This window comes from Misgurnus anguillicaudatus, chromosome 3 (assembly GCF_027580225.2).
Source record: "Misgurnus anguillicaudatus chromosome 3, ASM2758022v2, whole genome shotgun sequence".
Classification (NCBI taxonomy): Eukaryota; Metazoa; Chordata; class Actinopteri; order Cypriniformes; family Cobitidae; genus Misgurnus; species Misgurnus anguillicaudatus.
In genome coordinates, this window is record NC_073339.2 from 13,669,393 (window position 1) to 13,692,816 (window position 23,424).

The 23,424-nt window shown below is 46.3% G+C and overlaps 1 protein-coding gene across 1 annotated transcript in view; it reads left to right on the forward strand.

Annotated features, from left to right (window-relative positions):
• Positions 1-21,493: 21,493 nt before the first annotated feature.
• The window catches only part of LOC141355283 (uncharacterized), a gene marked incomplete at its 5' end in the record, with an annotated part of 99,900 nt that continues 97,969 nt past the window's right edge, over positions 21,494-23,424 (forward strand). The window contains one exon of the mRNA XM_073860085.1: positions 21,494-22,054. Coding sequence (XP_073716186.1) covers positions 21,494-22,054 — 561 coding nt within the window. The remainder of the gene's footprint in view (positions 22,055-23,424) is intronic.

Below are 23,424 nucleotides of genomic sequence, written 5' to 3' on the forward strand. Positions count from 1 at the left end.
TCCTCGGTAAATTTCAATTCAACCATTAATTTTAACCTTTTTGAAGGCAGTTTAGAATGACATCCTGTATCTGACAATTCACCAGAAATTCCTGAGCTGGCTTAACGAAAACCAGGAAGTAACCCTGCATATAGTCAGTTGTCAGTTTGGCCCGAAAAAGCTGAAGGTCTGTCTACGTGAGACTACCTGCAGCCACCTGCCACACCCAAGATGGCCACCACTATTCCTGAACCTGTTTCCAAGATGGCTGCTGCCACGTCTGAACCTGTTCCCAAGATGGCGCCCCCAAGTCTGAACCTGTTCCCAAGAGGGCCGCCACCACATCTGAACCTGTTCCCAAGATGGCCAACAGCAAGTCTGAACCTGTTTCCAAGATGGCTGCTACCACATCTGAACCTGTTCCCAAGACGGCGCAGCCAAGTCTGAACCTCTTCCCAAGATGGCCGCCGCCACGTCTGAACCTGTTCCCAAGATGGCTGCCTCCAAGTCTGAAGCGGGGAGCTTCTCAATTCTTATTTGTGCATCCTCGATTCCTTTTCTTGCTTCCTTTCCTCGTTTCTTAACTCCACCCTTCTAGGATGCAAGCGAGGACAAAGGAGATGAAGTATTAAGTGAAATGATATCCTCTTCCCTTACTCGCCTTATAACGTTTATTATCTGTTATTAAATAATCAAGTGCATTTAAAACCCCAAATATTTAATAAAATAAAGTTAAAAAACATACTTGTGTTATAGTTCATATCCTTACTACATTAAAATAAAGACATTCTTAAAAGTGCTGTAAAATTAATATGTCTATTCCACTGATCATTTATATAGATCGGTGGTTTATACATAAATATTAAATATAGGCTACTGTCTGAAATGAAATGGTCTACTTTACAATAATTTAATGATTAATAGCAAGATTTATGTGTGTTTAATGACGTGACAATGTGAAGGGGGAGGAGATTTATATGTGTGTCAGGTTTAGTTGATAAAACACTTCCGCATAGGATACACTTGTGTATCCTCGCTTATGACTCAGCAGAAAGCCTCCTAACTCCTCGTTCCCCGCCTCCTCGCTGTGCAATATCAGAATAGACCTTTCTCACAGTAACCGGAAATACGTAATCGTCGTGAAAGCGGAGTTCCTGTCAAGCGTCAACACATTAGAAAAACATAAACCCGGGCAAGTTTTAAATGGATCAGAGAGTCTACACAACTTCGTTAACGGATTTACCAAATATTACATTTGCTGATGTGACATGACTAATAGAGGATATCTTTTTCCATGAAGAATTTGTCCATAAATATCAAGATAAGTAGAGAGCGAGTTTAAATGTCACTGAACTGTTAACTAAAACAACACATTATTAGCGTGTCCACTTACACATAATGTATGTATAGTAGATAATATAGACTACTTTGCTAAAACATTATTGTCTGCTTTGAATGAAGCATTATGGTACCAATTACTGCCTATGGTTGTCCAAGTGAACGTCTTGTGTGTAGCAACAATAACGTTAGCCGGATGCTATCATTATCAGTTAACATTTTTGTCTGGTAATGTCTGTGATCGTATGTTTCTGTGTCGGGGTGAACTCATTCCAAGAAAAATGGGTAGAGACAGCATTTGGTTGCAAGCGGCGACCAGTGAGCCCTAAAATGTAGTCGTCTTTAGTGAAGTGTCTGCTGCATACATAAGTGCCCCCCTTTCCTATGGTGAAGTTAGGTCCTTAATCTCGCCGGATAGCCTGAATCCACTTCTGTCTAACTTCACCATCAACAGGCAATTAATGGAACAGATACGGCTTTTTACATTGCCTTGACTGCGGAGGAAGTAGATTTCCGCGACGATTAAGTATTTCCGGTAATAAATACGGAAGTTGTGAGAAAGGTCTATTGAGATGTCCTACACGATGGTGAGCTCGATCAGTTTCCAGGTTGTAGGATGTAGGACGTAGGAGCGAGTAGATAAGGAAGCATATTGAGAAGCACCCCTGTTCCCAAGAGGGTGACCACCACGTCTGAACCTGTTCCCAAGATGGCACCACCAAGTCTGAAACTGTTTCCAAGATGGCCGGCGGCACCTCTAAACCTGTTCCCAATATAGCCACCACCACATCTGAACCTGTTACCAAGATGGCTGCCAGCAAGTCTGAACCTGTTCCCAAGAGGGTGACCACCACATCTGAACCTGTTTCCAATATGGCCGCCTCCACGTCTGAACTTGTTCCCAAGAGAACTGGCCCCACATTTGACCCAGTTCCCTAATTGGCCACTGCCCATCTGAACCTGTTCCCAAGATAACCATCGCCACGTCTGAACCTCTTGCCAAGATGACATGTTCGGGATCGGGACGTATCCGGCGGAACTGGCACGAATGGCCACCCTAGAGTTTTGTTTTGTGCTGTCATGTTCATGTCTTAATTTTGAAATTGTCACTGCCATGTTTGTCTCTTGTTGCCTGTGTTGTCAGGAAATAAGGAACAGACAAGGATCCAAATGCAATGTGTTTATTTAAGTCACAATAAACAGAGAGAGAGAGGAGATCCGCTGTTTGGAGAACAGGGTGAAATCTATGCAAAGAGTCTTAGCTGGGGCACTCAGTCGTGCACGTCTCCGCTGTTTGGTGACTAGGTGAAAAATAGGCAAAGAGTCTTAGCTGGGAACTCAGTCGTGTAGGTATCCGCTGCTTGGTGATAGGGTGAAAAAATCTCTGCTGTAACATACAGAAGAATGTACAGCGCTGTGATGCTTGATCTCTGACACTCGCTAGCTTCCAACTGTGACGAGCTCCGCTGCGCGTAAACAGGGTGATGAGATCGCTGGCCGTAACCAACGTGAAGAATACTCTGTATAAAACAGGGAGAAGTAGTAGTAGATTACAATGGTAAGATAATCCACAATACCAACACTACGAGAAAACTCGCTGTAAACCGCAGGGAGAGCAGATAGTAGCAAACAGTCTGTAGTGTCTCTGAACTAGCAGCGAGTATGGTCAGCAAGCACCACTGGACAGCGCCAGTACTGAAGATATGTCAATCACAGTCCAACACAGCAGAGGTCCACAGAGCGTAATCCTGAAGCAGAGAAAGATACAAGGGCACACCAGACAGCACGGGAAAAACACGACAGAATGCACAAGAAAAAATAAACTAGACTAGAAAACAAACAAAAACAGGGCAAGACAAGAACGGCGAAAAGCATAAAGCAACGGACTCGCAGAGAACTGCAGGAAGAGGGGAATTAAATAACAAACCGAGAGGGAGAAATAATTACCATCAGGTGCGGGCGCAGGTGAGAATAATGAGTGAAGGGAGGAGCACCCGAGTGAAAGGCGCGCACGTGAAAGCAGTCAAAATATAAAAACACACAGACACAAGACAAAGACCCAAAGCAAAGCGATCGATCAAACCGAAATCGTGACATGTGTCTTGTTCTTATTGGCTCCACTGTATTATGTGTCATGTTCCAATTGGTTCCTTGCCCCTATATAAGCCCTGTTGTTACCATTGTTCTTTGTCAATTATTATTAGGGGCCAAGCACCGAAGGTGCTAAGGCACCTATTGGAATTGTTAGTATTATTGTTCTCGTCCCATGGGAGTCTATGGCAGCCCTATTCCTACTTTCCTAAGTAGGAAAATGATGAAATTTGGCACATTTGTAGTGGTGGTCTTAAAAAGTCTCCTAAAGAGAAATGACTGAACTGAATTTTGATATTTATCTTTGTTCAAATGTAATAAATGAGCAAACTTAACGAGGTTGACACAAAAATGGTTCTGAAGCTGTATCTTGGTCATTCCTTCATTTTGAAATTTGTCATAAATTGTTTTATCTTTTGAACTATTGGACATATTCGTGCAAAAATCGGTAGGAAGCTTCGGAATGATGTCCTGAAGGTACCTGGGAAGTCAGAGTACACCGCCACCTAGGGGTAATAAACTATAACAGTTCTTATAGAACCGCTGATAACTTCTGAATACTTTGTCTGATATTCATTTTCTTTGTGAAATTGGATTCACTGCCTTATGCCGATCGCAACGATACCTCGTTTGTCATTTTCCAACGTTCTGTTCATGTGTTATTGTAAGGCATATGGTAAATGATTTTTTCGCTACTCCTTTTTCAAATTTTGTTTATTTAATGCCAGGTTCTGCTCGTATAATGTTTGGAGCAATCCACACAGAAATGACTGAACAGATTTTTCTGGCACCTAGGAATTTTTTTGAAAAATACCTCTGTAAAGTTGATCGTGCCTGTGATGTTGTCTATTTGTCATAGTTAATTACTGTATATTACATTGTATAGCATTACTCTACAGAATGTTCTTCTTGTAAGCTCTTTCCAGCTGCCCCTTGAACTGTGTCAACTGAGTGGTGCATCTAGTAAAGCACATGCAAAGAGATTCTGAGTTCTTGGGTTAGAATCCCGCCTGAGGGAAGTGTCAATTTCTTCAATTAACGTTTTGTTCTTTCTCACCGATTCTTCTCAACCTGTCTGGTTTTCTACACGTGTTCTGTTTTTGGCATCTTTGCTGTTGTCACTCCGTACTGCAGTGGTTCTGCTCTGCGTTTGCTTTGCTTTGAGTTCGGGCTCTGTATTGCGCCCTTTCCGCGCTTTGCGCGTTTGCTGCATCGCGTTGTGTTTTCTTGTGCTTTGGGTGGTCATTGCGCTGAAGGTGCTTGGCCCCGGCATTGCTGCTTGCAGCTATATTTGTTGCTTGTAATGTGTAGCTGCCATGTCTTGTTTATTGTCTTGTTCATTGTCAGGTCATGCCATGGATTCATGTTTATAGTTTTGGTTAAATAAAGTATCTGCATTTAGATTTTGAAGACTCCATGAGTCACAAGACAACAATGCCTTCCGCCACTGACAACAGCGGCAACACTTAATATAATTTCAGAAACAACACATTTCAACGCTAGATCACCTCTTTCACAAATTAATGATATGAATGGGATGGAGGAAAAATATTATAGGCATAATGCCTACTATAAATTGAGGGAACCAAACAGTACATTTTGTACACCCACCAATGAATTTCAAAATCTAGAGCAAAACTTTAACGTCTTAAATTGTGCAGGCAGTAGTAGCGTGGAGAAGGCTCGAAGATCTGTCTCATGATGCAATCCCCCGGTTTAAACCATCTTCTGCCAAGCTTGCATACCATATCACATGGAAAGACATTTATTTTCATTTTTTTTTCAAAAAGTGGAAAGGGCATAACGATAGTTTATTAAGAATAAAAGTATTATTTGGTTAGGGTTTGGGGTCAGTAAAGAGAGGCCTTTCATTCCCTCAATAATGCAGCATACTGTAACGTTCTCTACTACTACTAATACCAAAATACAACGATGATGACGAGGAGATCAAGTTCTTGCTATATACACTGGAATTTTATTCAAACATACAACAACGATGACAAGGAACAGCTTCACATAACATACATTCAACGACTGACAAGGGAAAGACACATGAGGGCAGAATATAAAGGGTGAGCAAACTAATTTAACACAGGTGTAAGAACTAAACTAATAATCAAACAGGTGAGACTAATAATGATGAAATGATATAACAAATGAACTAAACAAGATGATTAACAATGAACAGAACTAAATGCAACAAAACCCTGACACATACATTTAATAGTTTTATTAAATATAATCATGAACCCTCAATGTTAATTATTGCATCCTGTTAATGTACAAAAATCCTAAGGTGCAAATATCTGTCAATAAAAAGTATAGATAGCACCTACTATTTACAGTTATGGCACAAAACTGTGTATCACTATTTAAACTTTGTTTAAATTACATCTTTTGGTATTTGCACATAGTGCATTTAGCCGAAGCATAATTCAACTAAAAATGCAAACCATGGTGTCAATGCATGCATTGACAATGCATTTCACAGTTCTGATGAAAAGCAATATGACCGTGGAATTTTACTGTTTTTTCCGTAAATATAAATTTTATGCAACTCTGAAAAAAATAAATTAACTTTTTTAAGGATACAGGTTAAAAGAATAAACAAAAAATACTTTTATTTGAAGGAAAATGTCTTTTTTTTTCAGAAACACAATTTTTCAGCTAAAGAACAGGCAAAATGTATGAGGTGTAAATGTATGCATTTTTATGGAATTTTACAGTTCTGTCAAAATGTAATATAACTTTTAAATTCTACCCTTTTTTACTGTAAAAATAAATGTACACCTCATATACATTTTGCCTGTTTCTAAACTTCTGTTCAAAACAGAAAGATGTAGCTGAGTTAACTTATGCAGCACAATAAAACACTTAATAAACAGTAATGCCTAGTATCATAAAACATTTACAATACGTGAAGATCAGATTTTCCATTACAAACGATAACCATTTAGACCTCAAAATGCTGCCACAACAAAGCACAAAAAATGTAAAACTCACATGAACATTGTGAATGATCATTCTTGTCACATTACTTGGTTATAAATGCCCATCCTTACTTCAATTCCAGCATTTACAAGGGACCAAAAAATTTTAAATTTGTAATTGTTGGCTCAAGTCAGTGAGAAAAGTCATAGGTAGTTGCTACAGTCACACTCACAATGATTTGCTAACTTTTTTCATTTGGCCTGCCTACACTTTCCTGACTCCATCTAAAAAAAATATATGAGCCTATAAAAAATTTCAATCAAAGCAAATGGTTCTTTTACTCCTCAAATCTAACTACTATGTACCTTACTAAATAAACTATTGAGACAAATCTTTTTTCAGCAGGTCCTTTTTTTCTAAGTATCATGGAAAAAGAAAAACTTTCCTCACCATGTGTAAGTGAAACTTTATGTATTTGTACATGTATTTCTACCATATGTATTATATAAATTTAAAACAATATTTTTGTACGATTTTTAACATATGTCTAAGTGTAGGAAAATATTATGAAGAAGGTCTGGAAGACCTAAACAACAACTAAACAAATAAATGAACTTTTCGTTAAATAAAAATAAAATAAATAAATGAAGAGTTTCGTTGCAAAACGATATAAATCCATTTTTAAAATTTTTTGTCAAAACATGTTTATTATTATGTTATCATGTTATTATTTTGTTTTATGGTGCTACTTAGCTGTATTTTTTAAGTTATGAAGGTCAACTGCAGTTGAATTGATATTAATTGAAATGCACAACCAAAAAACGAGATTTCTGAAAAATTAACAAAACGGAGTTATCTCGTTTTGCAACGAAACTCTTCAAATACTGTTATATAAAAGTTAATAATTTATATTTTTCACATAGTATGTATATGGTGGACTTTGTGTGAAGGAACAATTGCAACCACAACAAGCGCTCCATCAACATCATCAAAAACCATAACTGATGCTCCAACGACCAAAAATGATGCTCCAACAACAAAAACTCATGCTCCAAAAACAAAAACTGTTGCTTCAACAACCACAACTGATTCTTCAACAACCACAACAGTTGCTCCAACGACAACAATGGTTGCTCCAACAAACACAAAAGTTCCTCCAACAACCAAAACTGTTGTTTCAACGACCACAACTATTGCTCCAACGACCACAACTGTTCCTGCAACAACCACAACTGTTGCTGCAACAACCACAACTGTTGCTCCAACGACCACAACTGTTGATCCAACGACCATAACTATTGCTCCAACAATAACAACTGTAGTTCCAAAAACTACAACTGTTCATTCAACGACCAAAACTGTGCCTCCAACGACCACAACTGTGGCTCCAACAACCACAACTGTTCCTACAACAACCACAACTGTTGCTCCAACCACCAAAACTGTTCCTCAAACGACCACAACTGTGGCTCCAACAACCACAACTGTTGCTCCAACAACCACAACTCTTGCTCCAATGACCACAACTGTGCCTCCAACAACAAAAACTGTGGCTCCAACATCCACCACTAAAACTCCAACAACCACAACTGTTGCTCAAACAACCACAGCTGTTGCTCCAACGACCACAACTGTGCCTCCAACGATCACAACTGTGCCTCCAACGACCACAACTGTGCCTCCAATGACTACAACTGTGGCTCCAACAACCACCACTAAAGCTCCAACAACCACAATTGTTGCGCAAACGACAACAACTGTGGCTCCAACAACTACAACTGTTGCTCCAACAAACACATCTGTTGCTCCAACGACCACAACTCTGGCTCCATCAACCGCCAATGAAGCTTCAACAACCACAACTGTGTCTCCAACGACCACAAATGTTTCGCAAACAACCACAAATGTTGCACCAACAACCAAAACTGTGCCTCCAACGACCACCACTAAAGCTCCAACAACCACATCTGTGGATCCAACAACCACAACTGTTGCGCTAACGACCACAACTGTTGCTTCAACGACCACAACTGTGGCTCCAACAACCACAACTGTTGCACCAACAACCACAACTGTGGCTCCAACAACCACCACTAAAGCTCCAGCAACCACAACTGTGCTTCCATCTACCACAACTGTTGCTCCAACAACCACAACTGTTGCCCCAACGAACACAACTGTTGCATCAACTACCACAACTGTGCCTCCAACGACCACAACTGTTGCTTCTACGACCACAACTGTTGCTTCTACAACCACAATTGTGCCTCCAACAACCACAACTGTTGCTCCAACGACCAAAACTGTTGCTCCAACAACCACAACTGTGCCTCAAACGACGACCACTAAAGCTCCAACAACCACATCTGTGGCTCCAACAACCACAACTGTTGCGCTAACGACCACAACTGTGCCTCCAATGACCACAACTGTTGCGCCAACGACCACAACTGTTGCTTCAACGACCACAACTGTGCATCCAACGACCACAACTGTGGCTCCAACAACCACCCCTAAAGCTCCAACAATCACAACTGTGCCTCCAACTACCACAACTGTTGCTCCAACAACCACAACTCTTGCTTCAACGACCACAACTGCTGCTCCAACATCTACAATTGTTGGGCCAACGACAACAACTGTTGCTTCAACGACCACAACTGTGCTTCCAACAACCACAACTGTGGCTCCAACAACCACCACTAAAGCTCCAACAACCACAACTGTGCCTCCAACTACCACAACTGTTGCTCCAACAACCACAACTCTTGCTTCAACGACCACAACTGCTGCTCCAACAACCACAACTGTTGCACCAACAACCAAAACTGTTGCCCAAACTACCACAACTGTGCCTCCAACCACCACAACTGTTGCTCCAACAACCACAACTCTTGCTTCAACGACCACAACTGCTGCTCCAACAACTTTAACTGTTGGGCCAACGACCACAACTGTTGCTTCAACGACCACGATTGTGCCTCCAACAACCACAACTGTTGCTCCAACGACCACAACTGTTGCTCCAACGACCACAACTGTTGCTCCAACAACCACATCTGTGGCTCCAACAACCACATCTGTGGCTCCAACAACCACAACTGTTGCGCTAACGACCACAACTGTGTCTCCAAGGACCACAAATGTTGCTCCAATGACCACAACTGTGGCTACAACAACCACAACTGTTGCGCCAACAACCACAACTCTTGCTTCAATGACCACAACTGTGGCTCCAACAACCACAACTGTTGTTCCCACGACCACAACTGTTGCGCCAACAACCACAACTCTTGCTTCAACGTCCACAACTGCTGCTCCAACAACCACAACTGTTGGGCCAACGACCACAACTGTGCCTCCAACGACCACAACTGTTGCTCCAATGACCACAACTGCTGCTCCAACGACCACAACTGTGCCTCCAACAACCACAACTGTTGCACCAACAACCACAACTGTGGCTCCAACAACCACCACTAAAGCTCCAACGACCACAACTGTGCTTCCAACGACTACAACTGTTGCTCCAACGACCACAACTTTTGCTTCAACGACCACAACTGAGGCTCCAACGACCACAACCGTGGCTCCAACAACCACAACTGTTGCACCAACAACCACAACTGTGGCTCCAACAACCACCACTAAAGCTCAAGCAACCACAACTGTGCTTCCAACTACCACAACTGTTGCTCCAACAACCACAACTCTTGCTTCAACGACCACAACTGTGGCTCCAACAACCACAACTGTTGCTCCCACGACCACAACTGCTGCTCCAACAACCACAACTGTTGCCCCAACGACCACAACTGTTGCTTCAACTACCACAACTGTTGCCCCAACAACCACAACTGTGGCATCAACTACCACAACTGTGCCTCCAACGACCACAACTGTTGCTTCCACGACCACAACTGTTGCCCCAACAACCACAACTCTTGCTCCAACGGCCACAACTGCTGCTCCAACAACCACAACTGTTGCTTCAACGACCACAACTGTGCCTCCATCGACCACAACTGTGGCTCCAACAACCACGACTGTTGCACCAACAACCACAACTGTTGCACCAACAACCACAACTGTTGCACCATCAACCACAACTGTGGCTCCAACAACCACCACTAAAGCTCCAACAATCACAACTGTGCCTCCAACTACCACAACTGTTGCTCCAACAACCACAACTCTTGCTTCAACGACCACAACTGCTGCTCCAACAACTATAACTGTTGGGCCAACGACCACAACTGTTGCTTCAACGACCACAACCGTGCTTCCAACAACCACAACTGTGGCTCCAACAACCACCACTAAAGCTCCAAAAACCACAACTGTGCCTCCAACTACCACGACTGTTGCTCCAAGAACAACAACTCTTGCTTCAACGACCACAACTGCTGCTCCAACAACCACAACTGTTGCGCCAACGACCACAACTCTTGCTTCAACGACCAAAACAACTGCTCCAACAACCACAACTGTTGGGCCAACGACCACCACTGTTGCTTCAATGACCACAATTGTGCCTCCAACAACCACAACTGTTGCTCCAACGACCACAACTGTTGCTTCAACGACCACAACTGTGGCTCCAACAACCACAACTGCTGCTCCAACAACCACAACTGTTGAGCCAACGACCACAACTGTTGCTTCAACGAACACAACTGTGGCTCCAACAACCACAACTGTGGCTCCAACAACCACAACTGTTGCACCAACAACCACAACTGTGGCTCCAACAACCACCACTAAAGCTCCAAAAACCACAACTGTGCTTCCAACTACCACAACTGTGGCTCCAACAACCACAACTGTTGCTCCAACATCCACCACTAAAACTCCAACAACCACAATTGTTGCTCCAACAACCACAGCTGTTGCTCCAACGACCACAACTGTGTATTCAACAACCACCACTAAAGCTCCAACAACCACAACTGTTGCGCCAACGACAACAACTGTGGCTCCAACAACCACAACTGTTGCTCCAACAACCACAACTGTTGCTCCAACAACCACATCTGTTGCTCCAACGACCACAACTATGGCTCTAACAACCACCACTGAAGCTTCAACAACCACAACTGTGGCTCAAACGACCACAAATGTTGCTCCAACAACCACAACTGTTGCTCCAACAACCACAACTGTGCCTCCAACGACCACAACTGTTGCGCTAACGACCACAACTGTGCCTCCAACTACCACAACTGTTGCTCCAACGACCACAACTGCGGCTCAAACAACCACAACTGTTGCACCTACTACCACAACTGTTGCGCCAAAAACCACAACTCTTGCTTCAACGACCACAAATGCGGCTCCAACAACCACAACTGTTGCTCCCACGACCACAACTGTTGCTCCAACAACTACAAGTGTTGCCCCAACGACCACAACTGTTGCTTCAACTACCACAACTGTGCCTACAACCACCACAACTGTTGCTCCAACAACCACAACTCTTGCTTCAACGACCACAACTACTGCTCCAACAACCACAACTGTTGGGCCAACAACCACAACTGTTGCTTCAACGACCACAACTGCTGCTCCAACAACCACAACTGTTGCCCCAACGACCACAACTGTTGCTTCAACTACCACAACTGTGCCTCCAACCACCACAACTGTTGCTCCAACAACCACAACTCTTGCTTCAACGACCAGTACTGCTGCTCCAACAACCACAACTGTTGGGCCAACGACCACAACTGTTGCTCCAACGACCACAATTGTTGCTCCAACAACCACAACTGTTGCTCCAACAACCACATCTGTGGCTCCAACAACCACATCTGTGGCTCCAACAACCACATCTGTGGCTCCAACAACCACAACTGTTGCGCTAACGACCACAACTGTGTCTCGTAGGACCACAACTGTTGCTCCAATGACCACAACTGTGGCTACAACAACCACAACTGTTGCGCCAACAACCACAACTCTTGCTTCAACGACCACAACTGTTGCGCCAACAACCACAACTCTTGCTCCAACGTCCACAACTGCTGCTCCAACAACCACAACTTTTGCGCCAACGACCACAACTGTTGCTTCAACGACCACAACTGTGGCTCCAACAACCACAACTGTGGCTCCAACAACCACAACTGTTGCCCCAACGACCACAACTGTTGCTTCAACTACCACAACTGTTGCCCCAACAACCACAACTGTTGCATCAACTACCACAACTGTGCCTCCAACGACCACAACTGTTGCTTCCACGACCACAACTGTTGCGCCAACAACCACAACTCTTGCTCCAACGGCCACAACTGCTGCTCCAACAACCACAACTGTTGCTTCAACGACCACAACTGTGCCTCCAACGACCACAACTGTGGCTCCAACAACCACGACTGTTGCACCAACAACCACAACTGTTACACCAACAACCACAACTGTGGCTCCAACAACCACCACTAAAGCTCCAACAATCACAACTGTGCCTCCAACTACCACAACTGTTGCTCCAACAACCACAACTTTTGCTTCAACGACCACAACTGCTGCTCCAACAACTATAACTGTTGGGCCAACGACCACAACTGTTGCTTCAACGACCACAACCGTGCTTCCAACAACCACAACTGTGGCTCCAACAACCACCACTAAAGCTCCAAAAACCACAACTGTGCCTCCAACAACCACAACTGTTGGGCCAACGACCACCACTGTTGCTTCAACGACCACAATTGTGCCTCCAACAACCACAACTGTTGCTCCAACGACCACAACTGTTGCTTCAACGACCACAACTGTGGCTCCAACAACCACAACTGCTGCTCCAACAACCACAACTGTTGCGCCAACGACCACAACTGTTGCTTCAACGACCACAACTGTGGCTCCAACAACCACAACTGTGGCTCCAACAACCTCAACTGTTGCGCCAATAACCACAACTGTTGTTCCAACGACCACAATTGTGCCTCCAACATCCACCACTAAAACTCCAACAACCACAACTGTTGCTCCAACAACCACAGCTGTTGTTCCAACGACCACAACTGTGGCTCCAACAACCACCAATAAAGCTCCAACAACCACAACTGTTGCGCCAAAGACAACAACTGTTGCTCCAACACCCACAACTGGTGCTCCAACAACCACAACTGTTGCTACAACAACCACAACTGTTGCTCCAGCCACCACTACTGTTGCTCCAACAACTACAAGTGTTGCCTCAACGACCACAACTGTTGCTTCAACTACCACAACTGTGCCTACAACCACCACAACTGTTGCTCCAACAACCACAACTCTTGCTTCAACGACCACAACTACTGCTCCAACAACCACAACTGTTGGGCCAACGACCACAACTGTTGCTTCAACGACCACAACTGCTGCTCCAACAACCACAACTGTTGCCCCAACGACCACAACTGTTGCTTCAACTACCACAACTGTGCCTCCAACCACCACAACTGTTGCTCCAACAACCACAACTCTTGCTTCAACGACCAGTACTGCTGCTCCAACAACCACAACTGTTGGGCCAACGACCACAACTGTTGGGCCAACGACCACAACTGTTGCTCCAACGACCACAATTGTTGCTCCAACGACCACAACTGTTGCTCCAACAACCACATCTGTGGCTCCAACAACCACATCTGTGGCTCCAACAACCACATCTGTGGCTCCAACAACCACAACTGTTGCGCTAACGACCACAACTGTGTCTCGTAGGACCACAACTGTTGCTCCAATGACCACAACTGTGGCTACAACAACCACAACTGTTGCGCCAACAACCACAACTCTTGCTTCAACGACCACAACTGTTGCGCCAACAACCACAACTCTTGCTCCAACGTCCACAACTGCTGCTCCAACAACCACAACTTTTGCGCCAACGACCACAACTGTTGCTTCAACGACCACAACTGTGGCTCCAACAACCACAACTGCTGCTCCAACAACCACAACTGTTGCGCCAACGACCACAACTGTTGCTTCAACGACCACAACTGTGGCTCCAACAACCACAACTGTGGCTCCAACAACCACAACTGTTGCACCAACAACCACAACTGTTGCACCAACAACCACAACTGTGGCTCCAACATCCACCACTAAAACTCCAACAACCACAACTGTTACTCCAACAACCACAGCTGTTGTTCCAACGACCACAACTGTGGCTCCAACAACCACCAATAAAGCTCCAACAACCACAACTGTTGCGCCAAAGACAACAACTGTGGCTCCAACAACCACAACTGTTGCTCCAACAACCACAACTGTTGCTCCAACAACCACATCTGTTGCTCCAACGATCACAACTATGGCTCTAACAACCACCACTGAAGCTTCAACAACCACAACTGTGGCTCCAACGACCACAACTGTTGCTCCAACAACCACAACTGTTGCTCCAACAACAACAACTGTTCCTCCAACCACCACAACTGTTGATACAGCAACCACAACTGTTCCTCCAACCACCACAACTGTTGCTCCAACAACCACAACTGCGGCTCAAACAACCACAACTGTGGCTCCAACAACCACAACTGCTGCTCCAACAACAACAACTGTTGCGCCAACGACCACAACTGTTGCTTCAATGACCACAACTGTGGCTCCAACAACCACAACTGTGGCTCCAACAACCACAACTGTTGCACCAACAACCACAACTGTGGCTCCAACAACCACCACTAAAGCTCCAACAACCACAACTGTGCTTCCAACTACCACAACTGTTGCTCCAACAACCACAACTGTGGCTCCAACATCCACCACTAAAACTCCAACAACCACAACTGTTGCTCCAACAACCACAGCTGTTGCTCCAACGACCACAACTGTGTATTCAACAACCACAACTGTGCCTCCTACAACCACAACTGTGGCTCCAACAACCACCACTAAAGCTCCAACAACCACAACTGTTACGCCAACGACAACAACTGTGGCTCCAACAACCACAACTGGTGCTCCAACAACCACAACTGTGGCTCCAACAACCAAAACTGTTGCTCCAACAACCACAACTGTTGCTCTAACAACCACCACTGAAGCTTCAACAACCACAACTGTGGCTCAAACGACCACAAATGTTGTTCCAACAACCACAACTGTTGCTCCAACAACCACAACTGTGCCTCCAACGACCACAACTGTTGCGCTAACGACCACAACTGTGCCTCCAACTACCACAACTGTTGCTCCAACGACCACAACTGCGGCTCAAACAACCACAACTGTTGCACCTCCTACCACAACTGTTGCGCCAAAAACCACAACTCTTGCTTCAACGACCACAACTGTGACTCCAACAACCACAACTGTTGCTCCCACGACCACAACTGTTGCTTCAACAACTACAAGTGTTGCCCCAACGACCACAACTGTTGCTTCAACTACCACAACTGTGCCTACAACCACCACAACTGTTGCTCCAACAACCACAACTCTTGCTTCAACGACCACAACTACTGCTCCAACAACCACAACTGTTGGGCCAATGACCACAACTGTTGCTTCAACGACCACAACTGCTGTTCCAACAACCACAACTGTTGCTCCAACAACCACAACTGTTGGGCCAACGACCACAACTGTTGCTTCAACGACCACAACTGTGCCTCCAACGACCACAACTGTGGCTCCAACAACCACAACTGTGCCTCCAACAACCACCACTAATGCTCCAACAACCACATCTGTGAAACCAATGACAACAACTGTGCCTCCAACGACGACAACTGTGCCTCCAACGACCACAACAGTTGCTCCAACAACCACCACTAAAGCTCCAAAAACCACAACTGTGCATCCAACTACCACGACTGTTGCTCCAACAACCACAACTCTTGCTTCAACGACCACAACTGCTGCTCCAACAACCACAACTGTTGCGCCAGTGACCACAACTCTTGCTTCAACGACCACAACTGCTGCTCCAACAACCACAACTGTTGGGCCAACGACCACCACTGTTGCTTCAACGACCACAATTGTGCCTCCAACAACCACAACTGTTGCTCCAACGACCACAACTGTTGCTTTGACGACCACAACTGTGGCTCCAACAACCACAACTGCTGCTCCAACAACTACAACTGTTGGAACAACGACCACAACTGTTGCTTCAACGACCACAACTGTGCCTCCAACGACCACAACTGTGGCTCCAACAACCACAACTGTTGCACCAACAACCACAACTGTTGCACCAACAACCACAACTGTGGCTCCAACAACCACCACTAAAGCTCCAACAATCACAACTGTGCCTCCAACTACCACAACTGTTGCTCCAACAACCACAACTCTTGCTTCAACGACCACAACTGCTGCTCCAACAACTATAACTGTTGGGCCAACGACCACAACTGTTGCTTCAATGACCACAACCGTGCTTCCAACAACCACAACTGTGGCTCCAACAACCACCACTAAAGCTCCAAAAACCACAACTGTGCATCCAACTACCACGACTGTTGCTCCAACAACCACAACTCTTGCTTCAACGACCACAACTGCTGCTCCAACAACCACAACTGTTGCGCCAGTGACCACAACTCTTGCTTCAACGACCACAACTGCTGCTCCAACAACCACAACTGTTGGGCCAACGACCACCACTGTTGCTTCAACGACCACAATTGTGCCTCCAACAACCACAACTGTTGCTCCAACGACCACAACTGTTGCTTTGACGACCACAACTGTGGCTCCAACAACCACAACTGCTGCTCCAACAACTACAACTGTTGGAACAACGACCACAACTGTTGCTTCAACGACCACAACTGTGCCTCCAACGACCACAACTGTGGCTCCAACAACCACAACTGTTGCACCAACAACCACAACTGTGGCTCCAACAACCAAAACTGTTGCTCCAACAACCACAACTGTTGCTCTAACAACCACCACTGAAGCTTCAACAACCACAACTGTGGCTCAAACGACCACAAATGTTGCTCCAACAACCACAACTGTTGCTCCAACAACCACAACTGTGCCTCCAACGACCACAACTGTTGCGCTAACGACCACAACTGTGCCTCCAACTACCACAACTGTTGCTCCAACGACCACAACTGCGGCTCAAACAACCACAACTGTTGCACCTACTACCACAACTGTTGCGCCAAAAACCACAACTCTTGCTTCAACGACCACAACTGTGACTCCAACAACCACAACTGTTGCTCCCACGACCACAACTGTTGCTCCAACAACTACAAGTGTTGCCCCAACGACCACAACTGTTGCTTCAACTACCACAACTGTGCCTACAACCACCACAACTGTTGCTCCAACAACCACAACTCTTGCTTCAACGACCACAACTACTGCTCCAACAACCACAACTGTTGGGCCAACGACCACAACTGTTGCTTCAACGACCACAACTGCTGCTCCAACAACCACAACTGTTGCTCCAACAACCACAACTGTTGGGCCAACGACCACAACTGTTGCTTCAACGACCACAACTGTGCCTCCAACGACCACAACTGTGGCTCCAACAACCACAACTGTGCCTCCAACAACCACCACTAATGCTCCAACAACCACATCTGTGAAACCAATGACAACAACTGTGCCTCCAACGACGACAACTGTGCCTCCAACGACCACAACTGTTTCTCCAACAACCACAACTGTGGCTCCAACAACCACAACTGTTGCGCCAACCACCACAACTCTTGCTCCAACGTCCACAACTGCTGCTCCAACGACCACAACTGTTGCTTCAACTACCACAACTGTGCCTCCAACCACCACAACAGTTGCTCCAACAACCACAACACTTGCTTCAACCACCACAACAGTTGCTCCAACCACCACATCTGTTGCCCCAACAACCACAACTCTTGCTTCAATGACCACAACTGCTGATCCAACAACCACAACTGTTGGGCCAATGACCACAACTGTGGCTCCAACAACCACAACTGTTGCGCCAACAACCACAACTCTTGCTTCAACGACCACAACTGTGGCTCCCACGACCAAAACTGTTGCGCCAACAACCACAACTCTTGCTCCAACGTCCACAACTGCTGCTCCAACAACCACAACTGTTGCCCCAACAACCACAATTGTGCCTCCAACAACCACAACTGTTGCTCTAACGACCACAACTGTGGCTCCAACAACCACAACTGTTGCTCCTACTACCACAACTGTTGCGCCAACAACCACAACTTTTGCTTCAATGACCACAACTGTTGCTCCAACAACCACAACTGTTGCGCCAACGACCACAACTGTTGCGCCAACGACCACAACTGTTGCTTCAACGACCACAACTGTGCCTCCAACGACCACAACTGTGGCTGCAACAACCACAACTGTTGCACCAACAACCACAACTGTTGCACCAACAACCACAACTGTGGCTCCAACAACCACCACTAAAGCTCCAACAATCACAACTGTGCCTCCAACTACCACAACTGTTGCTCCAACAACCACAACTCTTGCTTCAACGACCACAACTGCTGCTCCAACAACTATAACTGTTGGGCCAACGACCACAACTGTTGCTTCAATGACCACAACCGTGCTTCCAACAACCACAACTGTGGCTCCAACAACCACCACTAAAGCTCCAAAAACCACAACTGTGCATCCAACTACCACGACTGTTGCTCCAACAACCACAACTCTTGCTTCAACGACCACAACTGCTGCTCCAACAACCACAACTGTTGCGCCAGTGACCACAACTCTTGCTTCAACGACCACAACTGCTGCTCCAACAACCACAACTGTTGGGCCAACGACCACCACTGTTGGTTCAACGACCACAATTGTGCCTCCAACAACCACAACTGTTGCTCCAACGACCACAACTGTTGCTTTGACGACCACAACTGTGGCTCCAACAACCACAACTGCTGCTCCAACAACTACAACTGTTGGAACAACGACCACAACTGTTGCTTCAACGACCACAACTGTGCCTCCAACGACCACAACTATGGCTCCAACAACCACAACTGTTGCACCAACAACCACAACTGTTGCACCAACAACCACAACTGTGGCTCCAACAACCACCACTAAAGCTCCAACAATCACAAATGTGCCTCCAACTACCACAACTGTTGCTCCAACAACCACAACTCTTGCTTCAACGACCACAACTGCTGCTCCAACAACTACAACTGTTGGACCAACGACCACAACTGTTGCTTCAACGACCACAACTGTGCTTCCAACAACCACAACTGTGGCTCCAACAACCACCACTAAAGCTCCAACAACCACAACTGTGCCTCCAACTACCACAACTGTTGCTCCAACAACCACAACTGTTGCTTCAACGACCACAACTGCCGCTCCAACAACCACAACTGTTGGGCCAACGACCACAACTGTTGCTTCAACGACCACAACTGTGCCTCCAACGACCACCACTAATGCTCCAACAACCACATCTGTGAAACCAACGAGCACAACTGTGCCTCCAACGACAACAACTGTGCCTCCAACGACTACAACTGTGCCTCCAACGACCACAACTGTTGCTCCAACAACCACAACTGTGGCTCCAACAACCACAACTGTTGCGCCAACAACCACAACTCTTGCTCCAACGTCCACAACTGCTGCTACAACAACCACAGCTGTTGCGCCAACGACCACAACTGTGTATTCAACAACCACAACTGTGCCTCCTACAACCACAACTGTGGCTCCAACAACCACCACTAAAGCTCCAACAACCACAACTGTTGCGCCAACGACAACAACTGTGGCTCCAACAACCACAACTGTTGCTCCATCAACCACTACTGTTGCTCCAACCACCACATTTGCTCCAACCACCACAACTATGGCTCTAACAACCACCACTGAAGCTTCAACAACCACAACTGTGGCTCAAACGACCACAAATGTTGCTCCAACAACCACAATTGTTGCTCCAACAACCACAACTGTGCCTCCAACGACCACAACTGTTGCGCTAACGACCACAACTGTGCCTCCAACTACCACAACTGTTGCTCCAACGACCACAACTGCGGCTCAAACAACCACAACTGTTGCACCTACTACCACAACTGTTGCGCCAAAAACCACAACTCTTGCTTCAACGACCACAACTGTGGCTCCAACAACCACAACTGTTGCTCCCATGACCACAACTGTTGCTCCAACAACTTCAAGTGTTGCCCCAACGACCACAACTGTTGCTTTAACTACCACAACTGTGCCTACAACCACCACAACTGTTGCTCCAACAACCACAACTACTGCTCCAACAACCACAACTGTTGGGCCAACGACCACAACTGTGTCTTCAACAACCACAACTGCTGCTCCAACAACCACAACTGTTGCCCCAACGACCACAACTGTTGCTTCAACTACCACAACTGTGCCTCCAACCACCACAACTGTTGCTCCAACAACCACAACTCTGGCTTCAACGACCAGTACTGCTGCTCCAACAACCACAACTGTTGGGCCAACGACCACAACTGTTGCTCCAATGACCACAACTGTTGCTCCAACAACCACATCTGTGGCTCCAACAACCACAACTGTTGAGCTAACGACCACAACTGTGTCTCCAACAACCACAACTCTTGCTTCAACAACCACAACTGTGGCTCCAACAACCACAACTGTTGCTCCCACGACCAAAACTGTTGCTCCAACAACCACATCTGTGGCTCCAACAACCACATCTGTGGCTCCAACAACCACAACTGTTGCGCCAACGACCACAACTCTTGCTTCAACGACCACAACTGCTGCTCCAACAACTACAACTGTTGGACCAACAACCACAACTGTTGCTTCAACGACCACAACTGTGCCTCCAACGACCACAACTGTGGCTCCAACAACCACAACTGTTGAACCAACAACCACAACTGTTGCACCAACAACCACAACTGTGGCTCCAACAACCACCACTAAAGCTCCAACAATCACAAATGTGCCTCCAACTACAACAACTGTTGCTCCAACAACCACAACTCTTGCTTCAACGACCACAACTGCTGCTCCAACAACTACAACTGTTGGACCAACGACCACAACTGTTGCTTCAACGACCACAACTGTGCTTCCAACAACCACAACTGTGGCTCCAACAACCACCACTAAAGCTCCAACAACCACAACTGTGCCTCCAACTACCACAACTGTTGCTCCAACAACCACAACTCTTGCTTCAACGACCACAACTGCTGCTCCAACAACCACAACTGTTGGGCCAACGACCACAACTGTTGCTTCAACGACCACAACTGTGCCTCCAACGACCACAACTGTTGCTCCAACAACCACAACTGTGCCTCCAACAACCACCACTAATGCTCCAACAACCACATCTGTGAAACCAATGACCACAACTGTGCCTCCAACGACGACAACTGTGCCTCCAACGACCACAACTGTTGCTCCAACAACCACAACTGTGGCTCCAACAACCACAACTGTTGCGCCAACAACCACAACTCTTGCTCCAACGTCCACAACTGCTGCTACAACAACCACAGCTGTTGCGCCAACGACCACAACTGTGTATTCAACAACCACAACTGTGCCTCCTACAACCACAACTGTGGCTCCAACAACCACCACTAAAGCTCCAACAACCACAACTGTTGCGCCAACGACAACAACTGTGGCTCCAACAACCACAACTGTGGCTCCAACAACCACAACTGTTGCTCCAACAACCACAACTGTTGCTCCAACAACCACATCTGTTGCTCCAACGACCACAACTATGGCTCTAACAACCACCACTGAAGCTTCAACAACCACAACTGTGGCTCAAACGACCACAAATGTTGCTCCAACAACCACAATTGTTGCTCCAACAACCACAACTGTGCCTCCAACGACCACAACTGTTGCGCTAACGACCACAACTGTGCCTCCAACTACCACAACTGTTGCTCCAACGACCACAACTGCGGCTCAAACAACCACAACTGTTGCACCTACTACCACAACTGTTGCGCCAAAAACCACAACTCTTGCTTCAACGACCACAACTGTGGCTCCAACAACCACAACTGTTGCTCCCACGACCACAACTGTTGCTCCAACAACTACAAGTGTTGCCCCAACGACCACAACTGTTGCTTCAACGACCACAACTGTGGCTCCAACAACCACAACTGTGGCTCCAACAACCACAACTGTGGCTCCAAAAACCACAACTGTTGCACCAACAACCACCACTAAAGCTCCAACAACTACAACTGTGCTTCCAACTACCACAACTGTTGCTCCAACAACCACAACTGTGGCTCCAACATCCACCACTAAAACTCCAACAACCACAACTGTTGCTCCAACAACCACAGCTGTTGCTCCAACGACCACAACTGTGTATTCAACAACCACAACTGTGCCTCCTACAACCACAACTGTGGCTCCAACAACCACCACTAAAGCTCCAACAACCACAACTGTTGCGCCAACGACAACAACTGTGGCTCCAACAACCACAACTGTTGCTCCAACAACCACAACTGTTGCTCCAACAACCACATCTGTTGCTCCAACGACCACAACTATGGCTCTAACGACCACCACTGAAGCTTCAACAACCACAACTGTGGCTCAAACGACCACAAATGTTGCTCCAACAACCACAACTGTTGCTCCAACAACCACAACTGTGCCTCCAACGACCACAACTGTTGCGCTAACGACCACAACTGTGCCTCCAACTACCACAACTGTTGCTCCAACGACCACAACTGCGGCTCAAACAACCACAACTGTTGCACCTACTACCACAACTGTTGCGCCAAAAACCACAACTCTTGCTTCAACGACCACAACTGTGGCTCCAACAACCACAACTGTTGCTCCCACGACCACAACTGTTGCTCCAACATCTACAAGTGTTGCCCCAACGACCACAACTGTTGCTTCAACTACCACAACTGTGCCTACAACCACCACAACTGTTGCTCCAACAACCACAACTCTTGCTTCAACGACCACAACTACTGCTCCAACAACCACAACTGTTGGGCCAACGACCACAACTGTTGCTTCAAAGACCACAACTGCTGCTCCAACAACCACAACTGTTGCCCCAACGACCACAAC